Genomic DNA, 17,910 nt, shown 5'->3' on the forward strand with positions numbered 1-17,910 from the left:
TTTATTCCGCGACTCTGCGTAGTACTCGTTAATCGCACTTTTGTACAAGCTTACCCCCTAATTTCACCTTAAAGAATGAATTAATGAATCCGAAATTCGGAATAAAATTTATCTCATGGCTTAATTTGTTTGCCAAGAAGAAAGGAGAGTGGTAATTTTTGCATGAAGATATACGGCCGATGTACTTTTTTTTACCCGTATTTGCGTAAATGATTGTCTGATTGGGTGTTACTTTGCGCCCTGTGTTGGTAATTAAGTGTACTATATAAGATTGAAATCAGAAAACGAAGAAATGTCGGGAGTCAGGATATTAGAGCAGGATTTTATAGTGCGTCCGAAATTATGACACATTTCCATAGGTAGCAGACCATCGGCTCGTTGGTGAAACTATATTTGGCAGTTGGCGGAAAAATTGAGGAAGGAAGTTGCGTGCCTGGCCGTGACAGGGCTTAACGGACGTCAGACGAGGGCGTAAAAATAAAAAGCTTTTTACTCAGAGGTGCAGCGAATGTAGGTCAAAATTGAGTATTAGAGTTGTGGTCCCTTTTGAAAGCGGGGTAGGTATATATATATAGTTGTGAGGCCATGTCGTTTTTGTTTGCAGTTACTCTCTTACTAAATATAATAATGGCGGTATTTTGTGGTCGCTAGTTGTCATTTCGTACCAATTTAAGCAATAAGTACAGAATGATAAAGAGTTGGGTGCTTTTTCATTGACCGTAGGTAGGAACTAGGATGGTTTTTCCAAATCGCTACAATTTTGGTATGGTCTTGTTCCCCGTTGACGTCGTATGAGCCGCTGTGTGTAAGTTACAGCGTAAATCAGAAAACAAGAACACTGGCCGATGGAGAACAAGTCCTAATGTGCGCTATATGTGACTCATACCACGGACGAGCGAGGGCCACGTGACTCACCAGGCGGCGTGGTCGGGCTCCAGGAGGCCGCCCAGCTGGCGCGGCAGGCTGGCGCGCGGCACGTGCGCGCCGAGCTGCGGCGCGCTGACCGTGTGCACGCGCTCGCGCAGCTTCTCGCGCACGAACAGCCGAAGGATGCGGAAGGGCGCCTTGAACCAGAGCGGCGCCGTCACTATCAACACCTTTTTTAACTTCGCTGGGTAGCCACCCTGCAACAAAAAAATAGTTTTTCACTTCTCATGCTCAAAAAGTGCACCTTTATGTCGTGCGTAGACGACATAAAATCGCATTTTATGCTCTAGAGCATTAAGTAAAATCATCTAATACGACCCTTATTGACTTAGCAATAAATTCCAAATTCTGCCATACAAACTGCCAGCCCTGCCGGCACGCCCCCGACCGGCGCTCTCCCGATCGGCGTGCCCCGCGCCTCCGACCGGCCCAAGAACAATTTTCTTTAGTCTTGAATAAATACGTTAAAATAACCTAAAATATTTGATTTTTTGTATATTTTCCTCGCAATCGAAGTGAAAAGCAGAGTGTACAACAAGGTCATAAATGTCCATTTTTACCCTCGTCTACTATTTTGGTCTTCGCTTTGCTCAGACCAAAAAATTGCCTCGGGTAAAAATGGGTCACTTTATGCCCTTGTTGTACAATCTGCTATTGTTACATAATTGGATCGTCAGTTACACGTCCATAAATAAATCTTATAGGAGACGTGGAACATTATGGCGTTATTCATAAACCCGTTACTGGCCTGAATTAGCTATGAATCGTTTGTCTTTATCTGTCATTTTGAGTTATGTATTTGTAAGAAAGGGATAAAACATAATTTAACAAAATCGTCCGTAAAGTTTTATGAATAAGGGGGTTACATTATAATATTCGTGGTAAACACAAAAAAAACACCCTTGCTGGGATTCAAACCTAGGACCACTAGCTTCCCAGGCAGGGAAACTAATACCATTTACCAATACTAAACTTACCGAATAGGCTAGGAGACCTTTAAAACACATGCCCGATCACACCTATTTTTCACATCACCTATTCGAAAAAGGGCTTTTTCCTCCCCCGCTATTAGGAGGGATCAAAGTGACACTTTTCTTCCCAGCTAGGAGGGATCAAAGTTGTACTTTTCTGTTCTAGGACACGATTTTTTCTTTCTTGCATACTATTTTTTTTTGGTCAAATAATACATATTTAGGAACATAACAATTTCCTCATAGTTGATGTGAAAAGCAGTATGTGTCACACGGTATCAAAATTATTTCGTCTTGGGCGTTAACACTTGAATCCCTCATTGCGCTCAGGATTCTACTTTAGAATCCATAGCTTCATTCAGGAAACCCCCTTACGTACGCCCTTGACGGAAATATATCATTTTGATCCCTTGTAACACATTTACACAAACTACTGTTGTTGTGTTCCGTGTCAAAATGTATAAAAAGTGAATAGATTTGACTTCAATGGCTTCTCTGCCAGTAATGCCACCGTTTTTTTTTTTCATTTGAAATAGGTATGTCCATAAATTCAACACTATCAATTTATCAGTTGGCAACAGTGTTGCAGAGATTACAACTACCTATATACAAAGTACGTTTCTCTTCTCGATTTGATGAGTCGTCTTAAGTAATTACGAGACAATTCCCTATGAATTAAAAAAAACGAGAGTCTTAGCTGCCACAGGATTGACGGATGGGAAAATAACCGTGTAGTCGATTGACTGATTTTGATGGATGAGAGGGATTCCGGATTCCGATATCCAAGACAAGACAAAAGGGTTTCGTAAATTTTGTAAGTTGCCGGCCCTATGTAGCGGCAGTTAAGAACTTAATGCGCCAATTGTTTATAATTAAGAAAACATACTACAAATAAAAAAATGTCTGGAGTTCATTAATTTGGCATTATAATCTGAAGGCAGGTTTACCTACTGAAATAAGTTATCCGAGATTTAACGCAATAATGAGGGTAAACCCACGTAAATTGTAAGCGGCGATGTTCCCAAGAAGCTATTTTAATTAGTGCCCCAGTCTTCAATATATTGTAAGGTGAGATACAGGCCGGATTCCTGGAAGCTTCCATCCGCCACGTTAATTTTGTACTATATGTAACAAGATATACACCTAAACTTGCCCTGAATAATATGTTTATTCCGTTAACAATTGGACATTCGGGTTCTATATATATAAATACAAGTATCCTCTTCTCAGAACTACAATAAAGTATGGGATTTAGAAAAACTACTGGGTATACGTTTCGTACCTATGTGATTGTGACGTAATTATCAAATTAGCTCCTGTAGCTGAGCAATAAGATTTGCTTCTAAACCAGAGGTAATGAGTAACAATAATAAATAATATAGCCGTAGACTAGAATTTTTAGTCCTGATTGACTACCGAAATCACGTTTTAAAAAAATGTTCTGGGTTCAGTTTTGAGATATTTCAATCGCCACATTTGAAACACTCGTGTAATATGCGCAAAGCGTACAAATTAATTAATTACACCCACATAAATGTCGAAATAAAAATCGTCAGGAGTGCCGCCAGTTGGTATTCTTATTGAGTGAGAGTGTGGGAATGAAGTTTTTAGGCGAATTGTGAAGATAATACGATCCGATAGATGTTAGCCACATACGTCTGTTGCCAAACGAAGTAAACGATCTCTAAATTTGTTTGTAAATACACCTTTTCTGTTAATCCTCCTAAGTACCTTGTACTTAGGGATTGCAATCCGGTCCGGCGGATCCGGTAATCCGGCCGGATCCGGCACTTTTTAGGAGCTTACCGGATCCGGTTGAAATCACCGGATCCGGACCGGATCCGGGAAAATAGAAAAAAAGACCGCACGCAGCACTGCGCGTTTTAGGTGAGATAAAGGCGACGGATAGAAGAAAGAAGTTAAACAGAATAAAGAACGAATGAAAAAATCCAAATTTAGTAAAATAAGAAGATATTTAATATGACAATGATTGAGAACAGAAGAGGCTTTCCTCTTCTTTCATGTTGGTGGCACGAATCGGCACGATACGACGATTACTTAAATAATTAGAAGTAAAAATTAAAGGACGGAGATGCCATGGAAGGCATTTGTAACGACCAGTCTGGCCTAGTGAGTGACCATTCAGTGACCCTGCCTATGAAGCCGATGGTCCTGGGTTTGAATACAGGTAAGGGCATTTATTTGTGTGATGAACACAGATATTTCTTCCTGAGTTATGGGTGTTTTCTACGTATATAAGCATGTATTTATCAATATACTATACGTATATATATCGTCGCGTAGTAGTACTACCTAGAGCTAGCTAGTACCCATATTACAAGCTTTGCTTGGTTTGGGGCTACGAGTAGGTCGATCTGTATAAAATTGTCCCCAAATATCTATTCTTGAATTATTTATTTATTTGTGATTTAGGCTATAAAACTATTTTCACGGATAAAAAATGAAAGCAAGATAATATTGGGGCGCATTTCATACAATTCTGGTTAAAAGTAAAATATCTTGTTACTAGAATGGATGTCAGCGTTACAAATAATTCCATCAAAGAACAGCTACGAAAACTTGTCCTTTCAAGGAGTTCCATTTCCCATCCCATAATTATCCCATTAACAGGCTTTAGAATCTAATCAAATTTATATTTTATTGTAAACGTATAAATTTGAGCAGAATGTGAATGATTAAATATAATAAAATTAATAAATGACTTAGACTTCAAATTTTATTTTTAAATTGAGATTGACTATGTGACACTTTTTAATATTTACTTTTATTTTATTGTTAAAACATTATTTCTTTTAACTTCAAATTGTTGTTTTATGAATACATTTGTAAAAATACCCTTTGTTTCTCATATAACGCATAAAACTTGAAAAATATGTCATTTAATTAACTTTAATATCCTTATACCTAACCGGATCCGGTCCGGCCGGATCCGGCCGGATTGAGGCCAAAATCCGGCCGGATCCGGCCGGATTGAAAATCAATCCGGTTTGCAATCCCTATGTACTGTCTGCGTGATCAAGTGTTCTTATATTGGTTCAATCGCGCGTCAACGCGTGCTCGCCGCAATTAGAATGATTCTTGGAGACGGGCACCCCTAACTTGATTAGCCTATCATTTCATTACTTACGAATCGTTCCTAAACACATACCGACACGGTGTGGCCTGTTACAGACTAATATGTAAGTATGTACCTAAATAGTATCGACTTTCTCCCAGGAATACACTTTATAATTTGTTGCATGTAGTTGCACAAATATTTGGGCATATATCATGGTCTTGGGCATAGGTCATGGCTGTTTTTGACATTAATTGTAAGTGTCAATGATTTTCCACATATTTGGAGATTGTGGATTACCTACTTATTTTAATATTTAAGATGCTTCGTTCCATATCCGATAAATTAATTTAATATATCACTCGTTCCGTACCTTCCGATAAATTAGTTTAAAATAATGACCATTTAGCAAAGGTCTGGCAAATGGTTATAGGAAACAATAGAGCAGCTTTTTCTTCCTAAAATATGGTAAATGCTCTATTGTCAGCGTCCTCTGATTATAAACAGAATAACTTAAGAGGTTTATAGGGAATAGCCGTCAATGTATAGGTACATTTTATGTACTTAACTTATTATTTATTTATGATTAAGTGTTAAATAAATATGAGTAACTTGATAGTTTGAAATATTTTACTAACACTGTTCCAACCAATGGATGCACGGCTGTATGCCAAATATGGGTCTATTATGCCTCGTTGCCTCACTCTATATAAGTATAATGCATTATTTATTTCCTCGCAAATGTTATGAAAAACATTGTGTGTCTTCAGGGTTGCAAAATAGAGTAGAGGGCTTCTTTGGCTCGAGTATTTTAAAAGTCACAGTCTATTTTCTTTAACGCGTGGTCGACCGAAACTGCCATGGAATTTCAATTATTCAGCTCCACTTTCATAAATTGCCGGGATTTAATCTGAAAATGTCAGGAAAATGTATGTAAAACCCTACAAATTGCTTTATTTCATCATGTTACCCAATTTAAAAAGTTGTCAACAGCGTACCTTGTTAGTCTATATTTAGTCCGCACGGCACGTTCACGAAGGTATCTGTTTCAGTTCAGACGCGCTACTTGTTCTATAATGGAAACAGGAAGAAACAATAATGGCCGGAACAGCTGTTAAAGGTCACATTAGAAAGCAGGATTTATTGGCAGACTAAACTTGGAACTACGAAAATAGAAAGTTCATGGACTCTTTGTTTTAAATGTTGTTAATTTCCTCAGTTGTGACCATGATAAAAGGACTAAAATGGTCAACTAAACAACACACGCACTTTCGCAGATAGTCAATAGAAAAGTATAAATTACTCCTTTTTCACTCGCTTATAAAATGTAATCGAGTTGGGATGGGCCGGGCTCATTTAGACGATGCGAGAACTCGCATGCGAGTTTCATTTCATTGCGGGTTTGGATCGGTCGGTTGAATTGGACGTAACCAACAGTCCGCAATGTAACTAAAATCGCATTGCTAGTTCGCGCGTCGTCTAAATCAGCCCGAACTCGAGAAAACTGGGGAATATTGGGAAGAAAGCGAGTGAATTAAAAACTAATTACAAAACGAACTCCCAGAAGGCAAGGGGCGATAATAAATCCGCATTAGAGGCCCGAGTGCGGCTCGGCTTCATAAATATTCACGGTCAAATCTCGAGTGCTGTGCTGAATGAAATGGCCCGAGTGACCTGAGCGCCGAGTCTCCATCTTGTCTGGCATCGCGGTACCACAGATCTATTGAATGACGCTTACGCTTAAAAATAATTGAAGTGGCATCGCAGTAACCACAGATCTAAATAATTGAAGTGAGAGTGAGCAAAAGGGAAGCGGCCGCTTTAATGTACCATGTTGGGCGACGGTGACCGCTTCCCATCAGGCGGCTCGTCTGCTCGTTGACTGCCACAGAAAAAAAACGTAAAGTTAAGTAGCAGGCTGAAAAATACGAAAAGCTGTTGGCAGGGGATACGATGGGTGGGCTTGGCATCTTTCCGATCTTGGTCGCACTCCGCACTTTTGATATTTGAGATGCAATCTTGTACATGGCGGTAACTGTAGGCCAAGCACATGATTGGCGCGACAGTATCTGGCCGCGAGATAGACTACCCGTCTTTTTCTAACTGTATTAATTAAAGAGGGACGGGTAGTCTATCTCGAGGCGAGATACTGTCGCGCCAATCATGTGCTAGCCCGGCAGGAGCGACATCGACATGTCGTCATGGTGACAGCGATAATATCAAAGCTGGCACTGTTCGTCTGAACTTGTTACCAAATATTATTACCAGTTTAGGCGTCTTGTTATAAAAACCCATACACAGTATAACAACTGTGTATCTCTCTCATCAAAATCCCTAATGTCTTCTTTTGCGTTGCACTCTTGACTGAGTAGGTAGTCCTCGCCATTTTTTTATAATAGTGTAATGAATTTATAATAGCTAAATTTATACAATATGTGAATGTTAGAGATTTTCATATTTCGAACACACTGCATTACGCAATTAGTATCCGTTAAAAACACGAACGCGAGCGAGTTTGATAAAGTGCGCTGATCCCTGAAGATTGTAAGGACGTGACAAACTTATAGGTAAAGGATAAGGTATAAGGAATGGTTTCCTTAATGATTTGAAATGAAGCCTAATGATGTGACATTGTATATCTATCTCTTGCGCTAGTCCAGAACCAGGAGGGCCTCCGGAAGCTCGCGGGACGTTTCCGGTGCGGGTCGCGCCCTCGCACCTTTACATCCATTCTAATAACTGTTATGAGTGTTATGTAAAATACACCAAAATCGGGAACAACGTATCCCGTACTTTAATTGCAAAACTTTCACACACGGCTTAGTCCATTATTTTCATACGATGTAAACAAACAAAAACAATGTTGTTCGAGTACACATACATAATGGAGGTATATTTGTGGCCACACTTTACAGTAGGCATATTAAACAAATAGATCAGTCTGTGTTATAAGTTATTGCAGTGACCTAGGCTAAGTATTTCTTTAATCGGTTTGTTTCTTTCTTCTGTTTTAATTTTACGCCTGTACTAAGATAAGTATTACTCCTGCGTTACACTGTGACTAAATGTCAATTAAACATTCCCTAAGGTAACATCGATACCTATCGCAGGAGAAACACAATTAATCGCAGGCGACGACAGCTGTTGGCTGCATCTTTAAACAGCTGTAATAGATCCACAGAATTGCAGGATGTCTCGTGTCTGTCACTTTACCGGGATTACACTGACTAGAATAGAACGTGGTTACGGTTTGAGCCGAAATGATGTAAAAATATCCACCTTTAAAGGGTCGGTGACCTTACCACTCCTGTGACGGTGTAAGCTCATAACGGTAACCTTTTAAAGTCAGCATGAAATAGATAGTGACGGTCAAAGTGACCAAATATTTACATCGTAACACAGCTTTAATACCATAGAAATAAAAAGGTGTCATGATAATATATTCATGAAGACATAACAGCGATCATTGCACCGGTAGGTGCTATATCAATAATTACTCAACTAAGTGCAGTTGTTAATAACTTAAAACCAAAATAAATCATTGATCAAGGTAGAAATGGAAAGTAACGAGTCGTCGGAGCCTCGAGAGGCGTAGCGAAAATTAATATTGCATGTGAAAAGGCTCAGCACAAATCTATACGCGGAGCGCATATAAATGCCGCCCTTACACCAATCGAAAGGGGATTTGTGAACTCAATTCGTTGGAACGTTTTGGAACGTTTACTTATGAGTATGACAGCCAAGGCAACGCTAAATTAAGACTCGTAAAAAATACGAACGATATTTTTGGCAGAAAAGCCAGCTTCGCTTGAACGTCAAAATACCTTCAAAATAATATTCCTATAAACAGGGGCAAAAGTAATACTTGTAAACAGACATTTTCGACCGAACACGCGAATCGTTCGCTAGCAATTTGCAGACGTAATTTATTATATATCCATAAGGAAATTGCTAAAGACAGACATTTTTGTGTACGCCATTCCGTAATTAGGATATCAAGATGAGACATCATTTGCGAATTCAGTGCTTTCATGCCTCTTTCTTCTTAGATTATAAATATTTATATAATTCAATTTGCGAATTAGGGACATAATTATTCAGAACAGAACATCAAAGCATTCCTACTGGTGTCACCTAAATTTAAACTTGATATGGGTTAAAATATTCAAATAAAAAAAGACGTTTTTCATACTCTGTTCATTTATTTAACAGTCTAGATAAAACTCCTGAATAATAAATGTAAATTAAGTACGTGTTTAATTAATAAAGTCGTTTTGCGGATCCGCTAATCAACAATGACACGGGTTCTCATCATTTAAGGTTTGAAGTGCGTTTGAATGTGTTTTATCAGCGTCATTGAAAAAGCTCAGCCACGTGTGACGATGTACCTACGAGTAAATATATAGGTGCAGCCGCAGTCATCTGGTTAATACACTATTGAAGGCTATTGTACACTGTAAGAAAAGGGGTCTGGCATACATCCCCGCAAAAGTTTGTGCATAAGGCGCCAAGTAGACAATCGTAAAACGAAAAGCAAACATGTATTGTATGGTAATGACAACTGCAAAAGAAAAGTCACGTGATTTCTATACAATATTTACTTTCCTATTAACCTTGACTCCACGTATCACTCCGCTCTTCTTCAATAAACTACACAACTTATGTGTTAAGGTGGCCACTGACGAGCCTTCCAACAGTCCAAATAGCGTGGCTGCAATCCAAAATCGGTCCGTGAATATCAAAAACGTTCAATGTTTAATATTAGGATGCCGTCCATTTGGATGAATCCATTGTAACGGCATCCATTTGAAAGGCTCAGGGGCCTGCTTTAGCCATGTTTTCGATGCAACTACAACATACAAAACAACAATCCATAACTTGATACTGTTAAATTAATTTGACAAACATGTCAATACGCTCGTAAATAAAGCGTTATGAAACCGTAATACTTTAAATAATCCACACCCACGTTTAAGTCCGTGGGTGAAATAATAAAAGTACCCCTTTTTTCTTTCAAATCTAGTTAAGCTAATCTCGTAGCGCTACGCCGTAGCCGTAGCGGACGTTTTCCGCTTTAAAGGGAAAATCCTTGTAAACCTGTAGCGCGATTTATTTCTCAATCTTATACAGCAACATTACAAAAGCCGACATATGTAATCCATATCGTTTCTAGATCTATTATCTATTAATTGACGTATCTTAAAGTTCGAATCGGGCCGCTAGTATTATCTTCCTTGCGTTGTCCCGGCTTTTTGCCACGGCTCGTGGGTGCCTGTGGTCCGCTTGACAACTAAACCCAGGAATTGACGTAGTAGCACTAGTTCCAACTCAAAGAGGAAACTAGGCCTTATTGGGTAAGAGTTAGTATTGAATATAAACGGAACGGGTAAAACCCCCGTCCAAATGGAAAGGACAAAGGGTTTTGCGGTATAATCAAAATGCCAACTAGAAAGGCCATGTATTAAGTATTTAATTACTTAAGTAACAGAACTAAACTCACCAGAGCGGAGCCGGCTCCATGAATACTCTAAATTACAGACATTTCTGGATCTTAGTTTGATTAATAAAGTGTTTTCAAGTAATTGCTCATTTTAATTGACGCCTGTGGTTGAGTTGAGACCGGAATTCTAAGGAACAGAATATAATAATTATATTCTGATTCCCAAGGTGTTCCCAATTTCTATGTATTTGAATAATGTGTGATATCTCGGTTCTACTAAATCAATTCAATAACGTGTATGAAGTTAACTAATTACTTTGAGACAGTTTTTTTTGCGGCTATTTTACTATAAAGGTATGAGACTGGAACGGTAAAATTTATTGTGAATTTCAGGGATATTTTTTTATGAATTGCCAAGCGATTTAAAACTCTGTATCCAATTAATCTTTTAATCGTAGTTAGACTGTGAAGGCATTTTCTTAAAATAAAACAAATACAAATATTTCCGGACCACATAACTATGATCGTTGTTCTACCCTGTAATTTAAACACACCGCCGTTCCGTGTTTATTTATACAGTAAAGTCAGTAAATAAGTATACCTAATCGCAAAACACAAATATTAGCCAAGCGCGCAACTTTACTTGTACCTAAAACTGTAGTACAACATTTCCTTCTATAGTATCATAACGCTTTTCCAAGTTCACATTAAATCGGTAAACAATATTTGAAAGGTTACTTAGGGCGAGCGGGTCCCGGCGATACTCAGGGGTGACAGGTCAATGCCCCCGCTATTTCAAGCCCCTGTAAGAACGACGGCCGCCCTCAGGAGCACCTAGCTAGAGAGTAGAGACTCGTACGAATCTTTCGCCTACTCGAGTTGCATGCTGAGCGATGGTCGTCGTGTGAGGCGATTGCTCGTTAAATTCGGTCGTAAAGTGGTGATGGGCGGGAAACTATGATTTTAATAAGTTGATTGTTTTCCTGTTCACTTCATTAAGGGTTATCCATCCGTCCAATATCTTAGTCCAATGTGTATTGCGTCTCACATTTTGCTTTAATAAAAGAGTGAGACCGACCACCGATGCTGTGCTTAAAAGGCATTAAAGCATAGTTTACGCTCTAAGGTAAATGTACGCTCCACCGAACGCTCCGTATCCGTCCGTATCACCGAATTTCTTCTATTGTAGGCTATAAGTCGATTACTTACTGATATTTAGTTGCGTATATTTTTTCCACAAGTTAAATACTTATCCCTTCCACTATGCCTCAGAGTCGATCATTATGTGCCGCAGTTTTGACGTGGCAACTGATCGTAACGCACCGTCGCTGCCGATTGCCACTTTGTACGGGCAACCTTAAAGAAATCGGTAAGAAGTTGCGTATATTTCTTAAGGTCATAAAACCTTTTAAATTTATTTCTGTGTTTCAAAGTATGGTTTTACAGTGTGATTACTTAATTAGTTTGTGTATTTTAGTAAATTTAATGAATTTAGTGCAGTCATATTATCAGAATTTAAGCTTGATGTGAGTTCGGTGATGAGTACAGCAACAATTTGATTGGAAGGTATTATCGAACAGTTCCGGAATCAGGAAAAGCGTATGTTTTTGAAATTATTTATCGTTTGGTTGATTACGAACTATTTAGATTAACTACCTAATTTCACAAATAAATTAATGTATTTGTAATTTTAAGAGCAATTGCCGAACGACAATAACCTATATAGATTATTATAAAACTGCGTTTGAAATGTTCATGTTTTACGAGTTTATGGCATCAAAATAAGGTTTTTGGTAAGACTATTATCAAACAATAATTTTAGATATTTTACGTCAGTATTAGCAATAACTTTATACATGTACGGTTTTGTAATGGATTCAAGTATTAAATTTAATGATAGATTTGTAGTTGTACCATATTTATTACGATTTAAATACTATTTTCAAAATCTGTTCGCGAAATAGGTTCCACATATTTTCCATGTTTCGTTCACCGAACGGCCGTTCGGTGAATGGTACCCATGGTATCTGCTACCGAATTCATGCTTGCGTTGGCCATGTTTCTATTCGACGTTCATTAGAATATCATCCTTATTACGATAACGGCTAGGTCGATATTCATATGTTTATTTCTTGTGACCATTATTTAAATGCCAGCGCTTCTCAAACTTATGACTTACTTATTGAACGCCTGATAATAGTCTTGGAATATGGACAAAAAACTCAATAAGATAATAACAATATTAAAGGAATAATATTTTATATATCATTTAATACCTACCTACAAGTATGGATTAGTGTAAACCTAATAATCAAACAAAATTTTGTATTATACCTGACGAGTCGCATGACATGACAGTGCCTCCAAGTAGCTTTACGACAGGCTTAATTAAAAAAATTGTTTGAGCGCCACTCAACACCATATTTTCATACAATTATTTCCTAGTTCGGTAATGCGGTCTCCCTATTCGGTATAATGTGCAAATCACGTTTCTTAGCTCGGTAAATGGTACAAATCAAGGAAACCGAAAAAAATACTTTAAAAATGTTTTTAACATACGTCCAATCATTTCAGTAATTTATAGGTATGTTTAAATGAGGACAAATTTATTTACGTTTCTATTTTAGTATTGAACATATTCGTATGAAAATACCAGAACTAAAAAAAAAAGAAACGTACGTGCAGGTCTTAAGCGTTCGGTGAAGCGTACTTTTACCTTATGCGTTGCGTTATTGCAGCGCATACACATATGTTTTATAAGCACAAGTGTTGCTCATTCGTAAATGTTTTTTCCTAAAGTATACTGAAACCCTACCATAAATATTTCCCTCGATACCTAAAATAGTTAAATGTTTCACGGTTTCCTACCCAACATGAAAAGGGTTTCGCAGTAGATTTGGTAGACCGCGTTAGCTTTAGCCACTCTGCATTTATCCACCACGAAGTGATCGAAATGATCGCGTAAACCCGCTCAATCGCATGAAGGAACATTATCACTGCGTGCTACTAAGTCCGAAAACATGGACGTTCAAATCGTAGGGCTCAGCGCGGATTGAACATGCTCCAACGGACTTAACCTCGATGGTCGGCGGAGCGGTGCAAAATAAACACTAGTGTAGTTCAATTCGTCGTCCAACTTCTACAAACTCGAAGCTAAAGATCGACGCAACCTACTAACTTTTGACAAAATACGACGAAACTCCGACGAAATTGGATAGAGCAAACAAGTGCAAAGCAGAAATTTACGAACATGTTGCAGAAATTACTGAAGCCTTGTAAGCGTGTTTTTGTATTTCTTATTTGTTTCCGTTGTGTTTTTTGTGATATTCAAGACAGTAATAAAAGATACTCCTTGTTATTTTCTTTTTATCGAACTATTGAAAAATAAACAAGTAGCAGTGCGGAAAAGAGGAAATTCGAAACGAGTGGCGATAAATTAAAACACGACCGAAGGGAGTGTTTTAAATCGACACGAGTTGCGAATTACCTATTCGCACGTGTATCGCACAACGTTTTACAGTACATATGGCCGTTTAAACTTTTGACATCGCACGAAAAGCTAATACTATTTTACGCATTAGTGCGGGAAAATAGGACCATATGTACCGTAAAAGATTATTCTGTTTGTTGACTGTCTAACGTGTCATTGTGCAAAAGTTTAAAGTGAATAATGTTTATTTGATTTTTATCTCGAGTTGTTTTGTGTCTGTGATCTGTTCAGTGGTTTAGTGTGATTGTGAACATTTTTGACTCCAATCCGTAGCTGCGTGTCGTACAACAGCAGGAAGAATTAACTGTAAATTCGTTCAAGTTCGGGGGTGTAAATACATTGGAGTCGTTAATGGACGCTCAAGCATAGAAAGGTTAGCTCAAGGTTCAATTGTAAATGGGAGGTCATCAAGTTCACTCTCCTCATGTATCCGTAAACTGCGGGAGCTGGTAAACACAGAGCATCGTCCGACAGCTTACACTGTCTAGACGGCCCATGACGTCAGGAGTCTATGCAGGATAATGCTCAATGCAGTAACTCTACCTACTCAAATGAACTTGGAACAGTCCTTATATCTAATGGAAAGGTCTGCTCAATTTCTCAGCGGACAAAAGACAGACTTTTAATATTTTATTTTATTTGTAACTGTTTACTTTTTCATCTCGTGAAGCGAGAGATTTGACTGTTGCTAATACACCAAATCGTTTCTATTTGTCAAGATATCTGTAGGATACCTAGTGTTGTGACGCAGCACCGCGTTGTTTGAGCGTTTTATATTGAAACCGCGTAATTTTGTGGGTATAATTGAAGTGGTAATAGATTGAAGTAACCTTTATTAGGTATGTTGTTTTTATCAGGTTTTACAAAAAAGAAAAAAAAATGGTTTCACGGTTGCAAAAACTGCGGCTAGGTAAAACGCCAAATAATACCCTAAAACTAGAGCACAATTTCATCCCTTAACCATCGAAACGTCTAGACCTAGAAGACTAAACTATCTAGTGTCTAGTCGGCCCATGACGTCAATCGTCAATCTATGCATTAGAATAATACACTCAATGCGTTAGTCTACTCGCACAAAATATACTTCAAATAATTTAGATTGAGTTAACATTTCCATGTTTACTCACTCTACTAAAGTAATAGGCATTCCATAAAGGTCGTTATTTGACGTGCGATACCCTTCGATAAAGTATAGATATACCGGGTGTGGCAGGCCACTGTTACAGGAACATGAGCAAATAATTAAAACATAGATTGTACTCCTCAAACGGTGACACTTTTGTTCAACAACTTTTAAAAATTATGAAGTATTTAGACTCCCTATTTTTCATACAAAATAAATATTATCTTCAATGAACGCCATCGCCACGCCATATCATTGTGATTGACGTTGCTTGTCACGCCTTAAACATAAAATTCGCAATACATTGCGTCTTAGAATAAACTTTAAAGTGTATTATAAATCAAACCACAAGTTATTTTTAAAAGTCGCTGAACAAATGTTGGTCAGTATGAGGAGTACAGCCTACAGTTTAATTTTTTGCTCATGTTACAGGCCACACCCGGTATAGACTGATGTGGAGTCTGATGTTGCCACAACAAATTAACAAAAGCTCGTCGTGTTAATTGTTTTCACGACAAAAAGAATTACTATTTTACGATGTCAAGTAGACTGAAAATCCAGCGCTTAAACCCGTTTAGCTTTCAATTTCAGTCAAAATTAAGGCTAAAGCAACAAAGCTGGTGCTAAAGCAAAGGCGTTTGTAAACGGAGCAGCAACCGCCGAATTCATCAGAGCGGGGAAAGTTCAACAATGACTCGTCGCTAAACAAATGCCATTCGGCGAAGTAGGGCGGGTCGAGTCCGCTAGACAAACCCGGCTCTTGACTTTACTGGCTCCCGGATTATTTCCGACGCTTTGGCGACCGCAGGAGAGTGTTCCAGCCAGGACGCGTAGCCAACATGCCAATCGCTTACGCTCCGTAGCGATCGAAACGCAACTGTCACTGTTGCACTAATATGGAAGAGTGATAGAGATACACAAAGCGTTTCGCTGTCGAAGCGATAGCGATTGACAGCTTGGCTAGGCCAGCAGGCCTGAGGCCCTATCGCAAAAAACGAAAATCAAAATTTGTATGCACAGTAGTAGCATTCACATAATTATTATATGCGTTGCATATTCTTCTCCTGCGTAAACTGTGCCATATTTTTTAAATCTCGTTGACGTTCATCACAATTATACTGGTTCGTTAGAGTCAAATACTCGCTGGCGCTAGTTGAGCTAGAACCACCACTTCAACACGCGAAGTAATTTACTTTGGCAAAATTAAATTACTGAAGGATCCGTATTCTCCGAGCTAACTCAAACTAGGACTAAGTACCTACCTACCTTACCTATTAATTTAGTACCTAATACAAGTAAGAATGATAACGTTATTTTTAATATGTACGATTTAATCGAGTTCCCTGCATTTCTAAAATTTTAAAACGCTCTACAATATTGTAACAGTGCAATTTGGTGACTTGAAACTATGTAGAATAATATCTATGAACCATATAATATAATATAGCTTGTCAGTATCATCTATAATACCGAAATAACCAACTATATTTTTATCAAACCGTTTGGGAGATAAATAAGAAAATTTATTAGTGTGCACAATACATACATACTCGTACAAAACCTTATTCAGTCGTACAAAGACACTAAAGTTTCAAGTCATTTAACCTGGCTTCGTAAAATTCAATGACAATATTCCAACACAAAGGGAAAATGGTTCAACAAAGCGGAAAATTCTATATTCCGCTACTGATATCTCGAACCAATAAACCTACGGACCGTTTGAGAGGACAAAAAGGACTGGGTACCTATCTCTGGTACCTACTTTCGCCCTCGCTATCTTTACTTCAAAGTATTCTTGCCCAGACAGAATACAAATGGCTTTAATTAAACCTTAATCGAAAAGAAATATGGACGAATTTGCATTAAATTAGCTGGCGCCAACACTATTGAGTCAGGATAATAGCCAGATACGCGATGTTAATGAAATAATTGGATTCCCTGCGGCGCTGTCATAATCGATCCGATCGCGTACGTTAATTCCTAATTGAACGCAAACTGGGGGTCAATACTCGTTAAAATTTGAGGTAAGCATTCGTAGATTGGAATGGTATTGGTTGGTGCGAGTGCCTGCGCATCCACTCCCAATAACGCAAAAACAGATACGCGAGTTTAAGCGTAAACGCACTGATTACACACTGTCCACACTGATCAGATTAAATTGGAATTGCATTTTGATTCGATTTAGGAATATAATTCAGGTCAGTGTAACACTAAAAGTGACGCATAGTAAAATAAGGCGTAAATATGTGAATACGGAAAAATTCCAGGTGTTCGGAGCCGTGTGCGCTAAAAGGACAGATTTATTCGCAATCTCGCAAAGGGTTGCATTTAACTGCCTACATTCATCCAGCCCGCCTCCGCATAGAAATACCAACTGAAAAGAGTAGTCAGAGTAGAATGCTAGGTATATTTAGAACTGAATCGTTTGCTTTGTCGTACTTAATCAATGTTAATTTTATTAAAGCACTTGATGCTTGTCGTTCGTGTAAATCTATTTTTAGGAGACGTGACGGATATTTTATGAACCCATATCATTTTATAGGTTCCACATTCTAAATCGGACATGAAATGTAAATGTTTGATGTCGAACTCAACGTTGTCAGAATAAATAACGAATTTAGAGAGATTCAGTTAATTTAGTAAAAAAATACTATTGTTTCATAAAGGTTATTCCTATTCCCGTCCGTATTCGTGCCGGGTAATTCATAGAAACCATTTCAGATCGACAAATATATGTATAATGTTGCTTCATCATTGGACCATTTAGTTTAGGCGTAGAAGTTTACAGAATCCGGCTGAATAAGCTTTGATTGGATGTGGACTTAATCAAAAGGGCAGCAGCCAATAATTTGATTTGCTGATTCAACAAGGGACTGAATATTT

General features: G+C 38.2%; 1 protein-coding gene across 2 annotated transcripts in view; it reads right to left on the reverse strand.

The window, feature by feature from the left end:
• The window catches only part of LOC134798790 (tyrosine-protein phosphatase non-receptor type 9), a 117,873-nt gene that overhangs the window by 22,096 nt on the left and 77,867 nt on the right, over positions 1-17,910 (reverse strand). For both annotated transcript variants that reach the window (XM_063771173.1, XM_063771172.1), the window contains exon 5: positions 916-1,124. In XM_063771173.1, the coding sequence (XP_063627243.1) occupies positions 916-1,124 (209 nt within the window). The remainder of the gene's footprint in view (positions 1-915; positions 1,125-17,910) is intronic.

Source organism: Cydia splendana, chromosome 17, assembly GCF_910591565.1.
Source record: "Cydia splendana chromosome 17, ilCydSple1.2, whole genome shotgun sequence".
NCBI lineage: Eukaryota > Metazoa > Arthropoda > Insecta > Lepidoptera > Tortricidae > Cydia > Cydia splendana.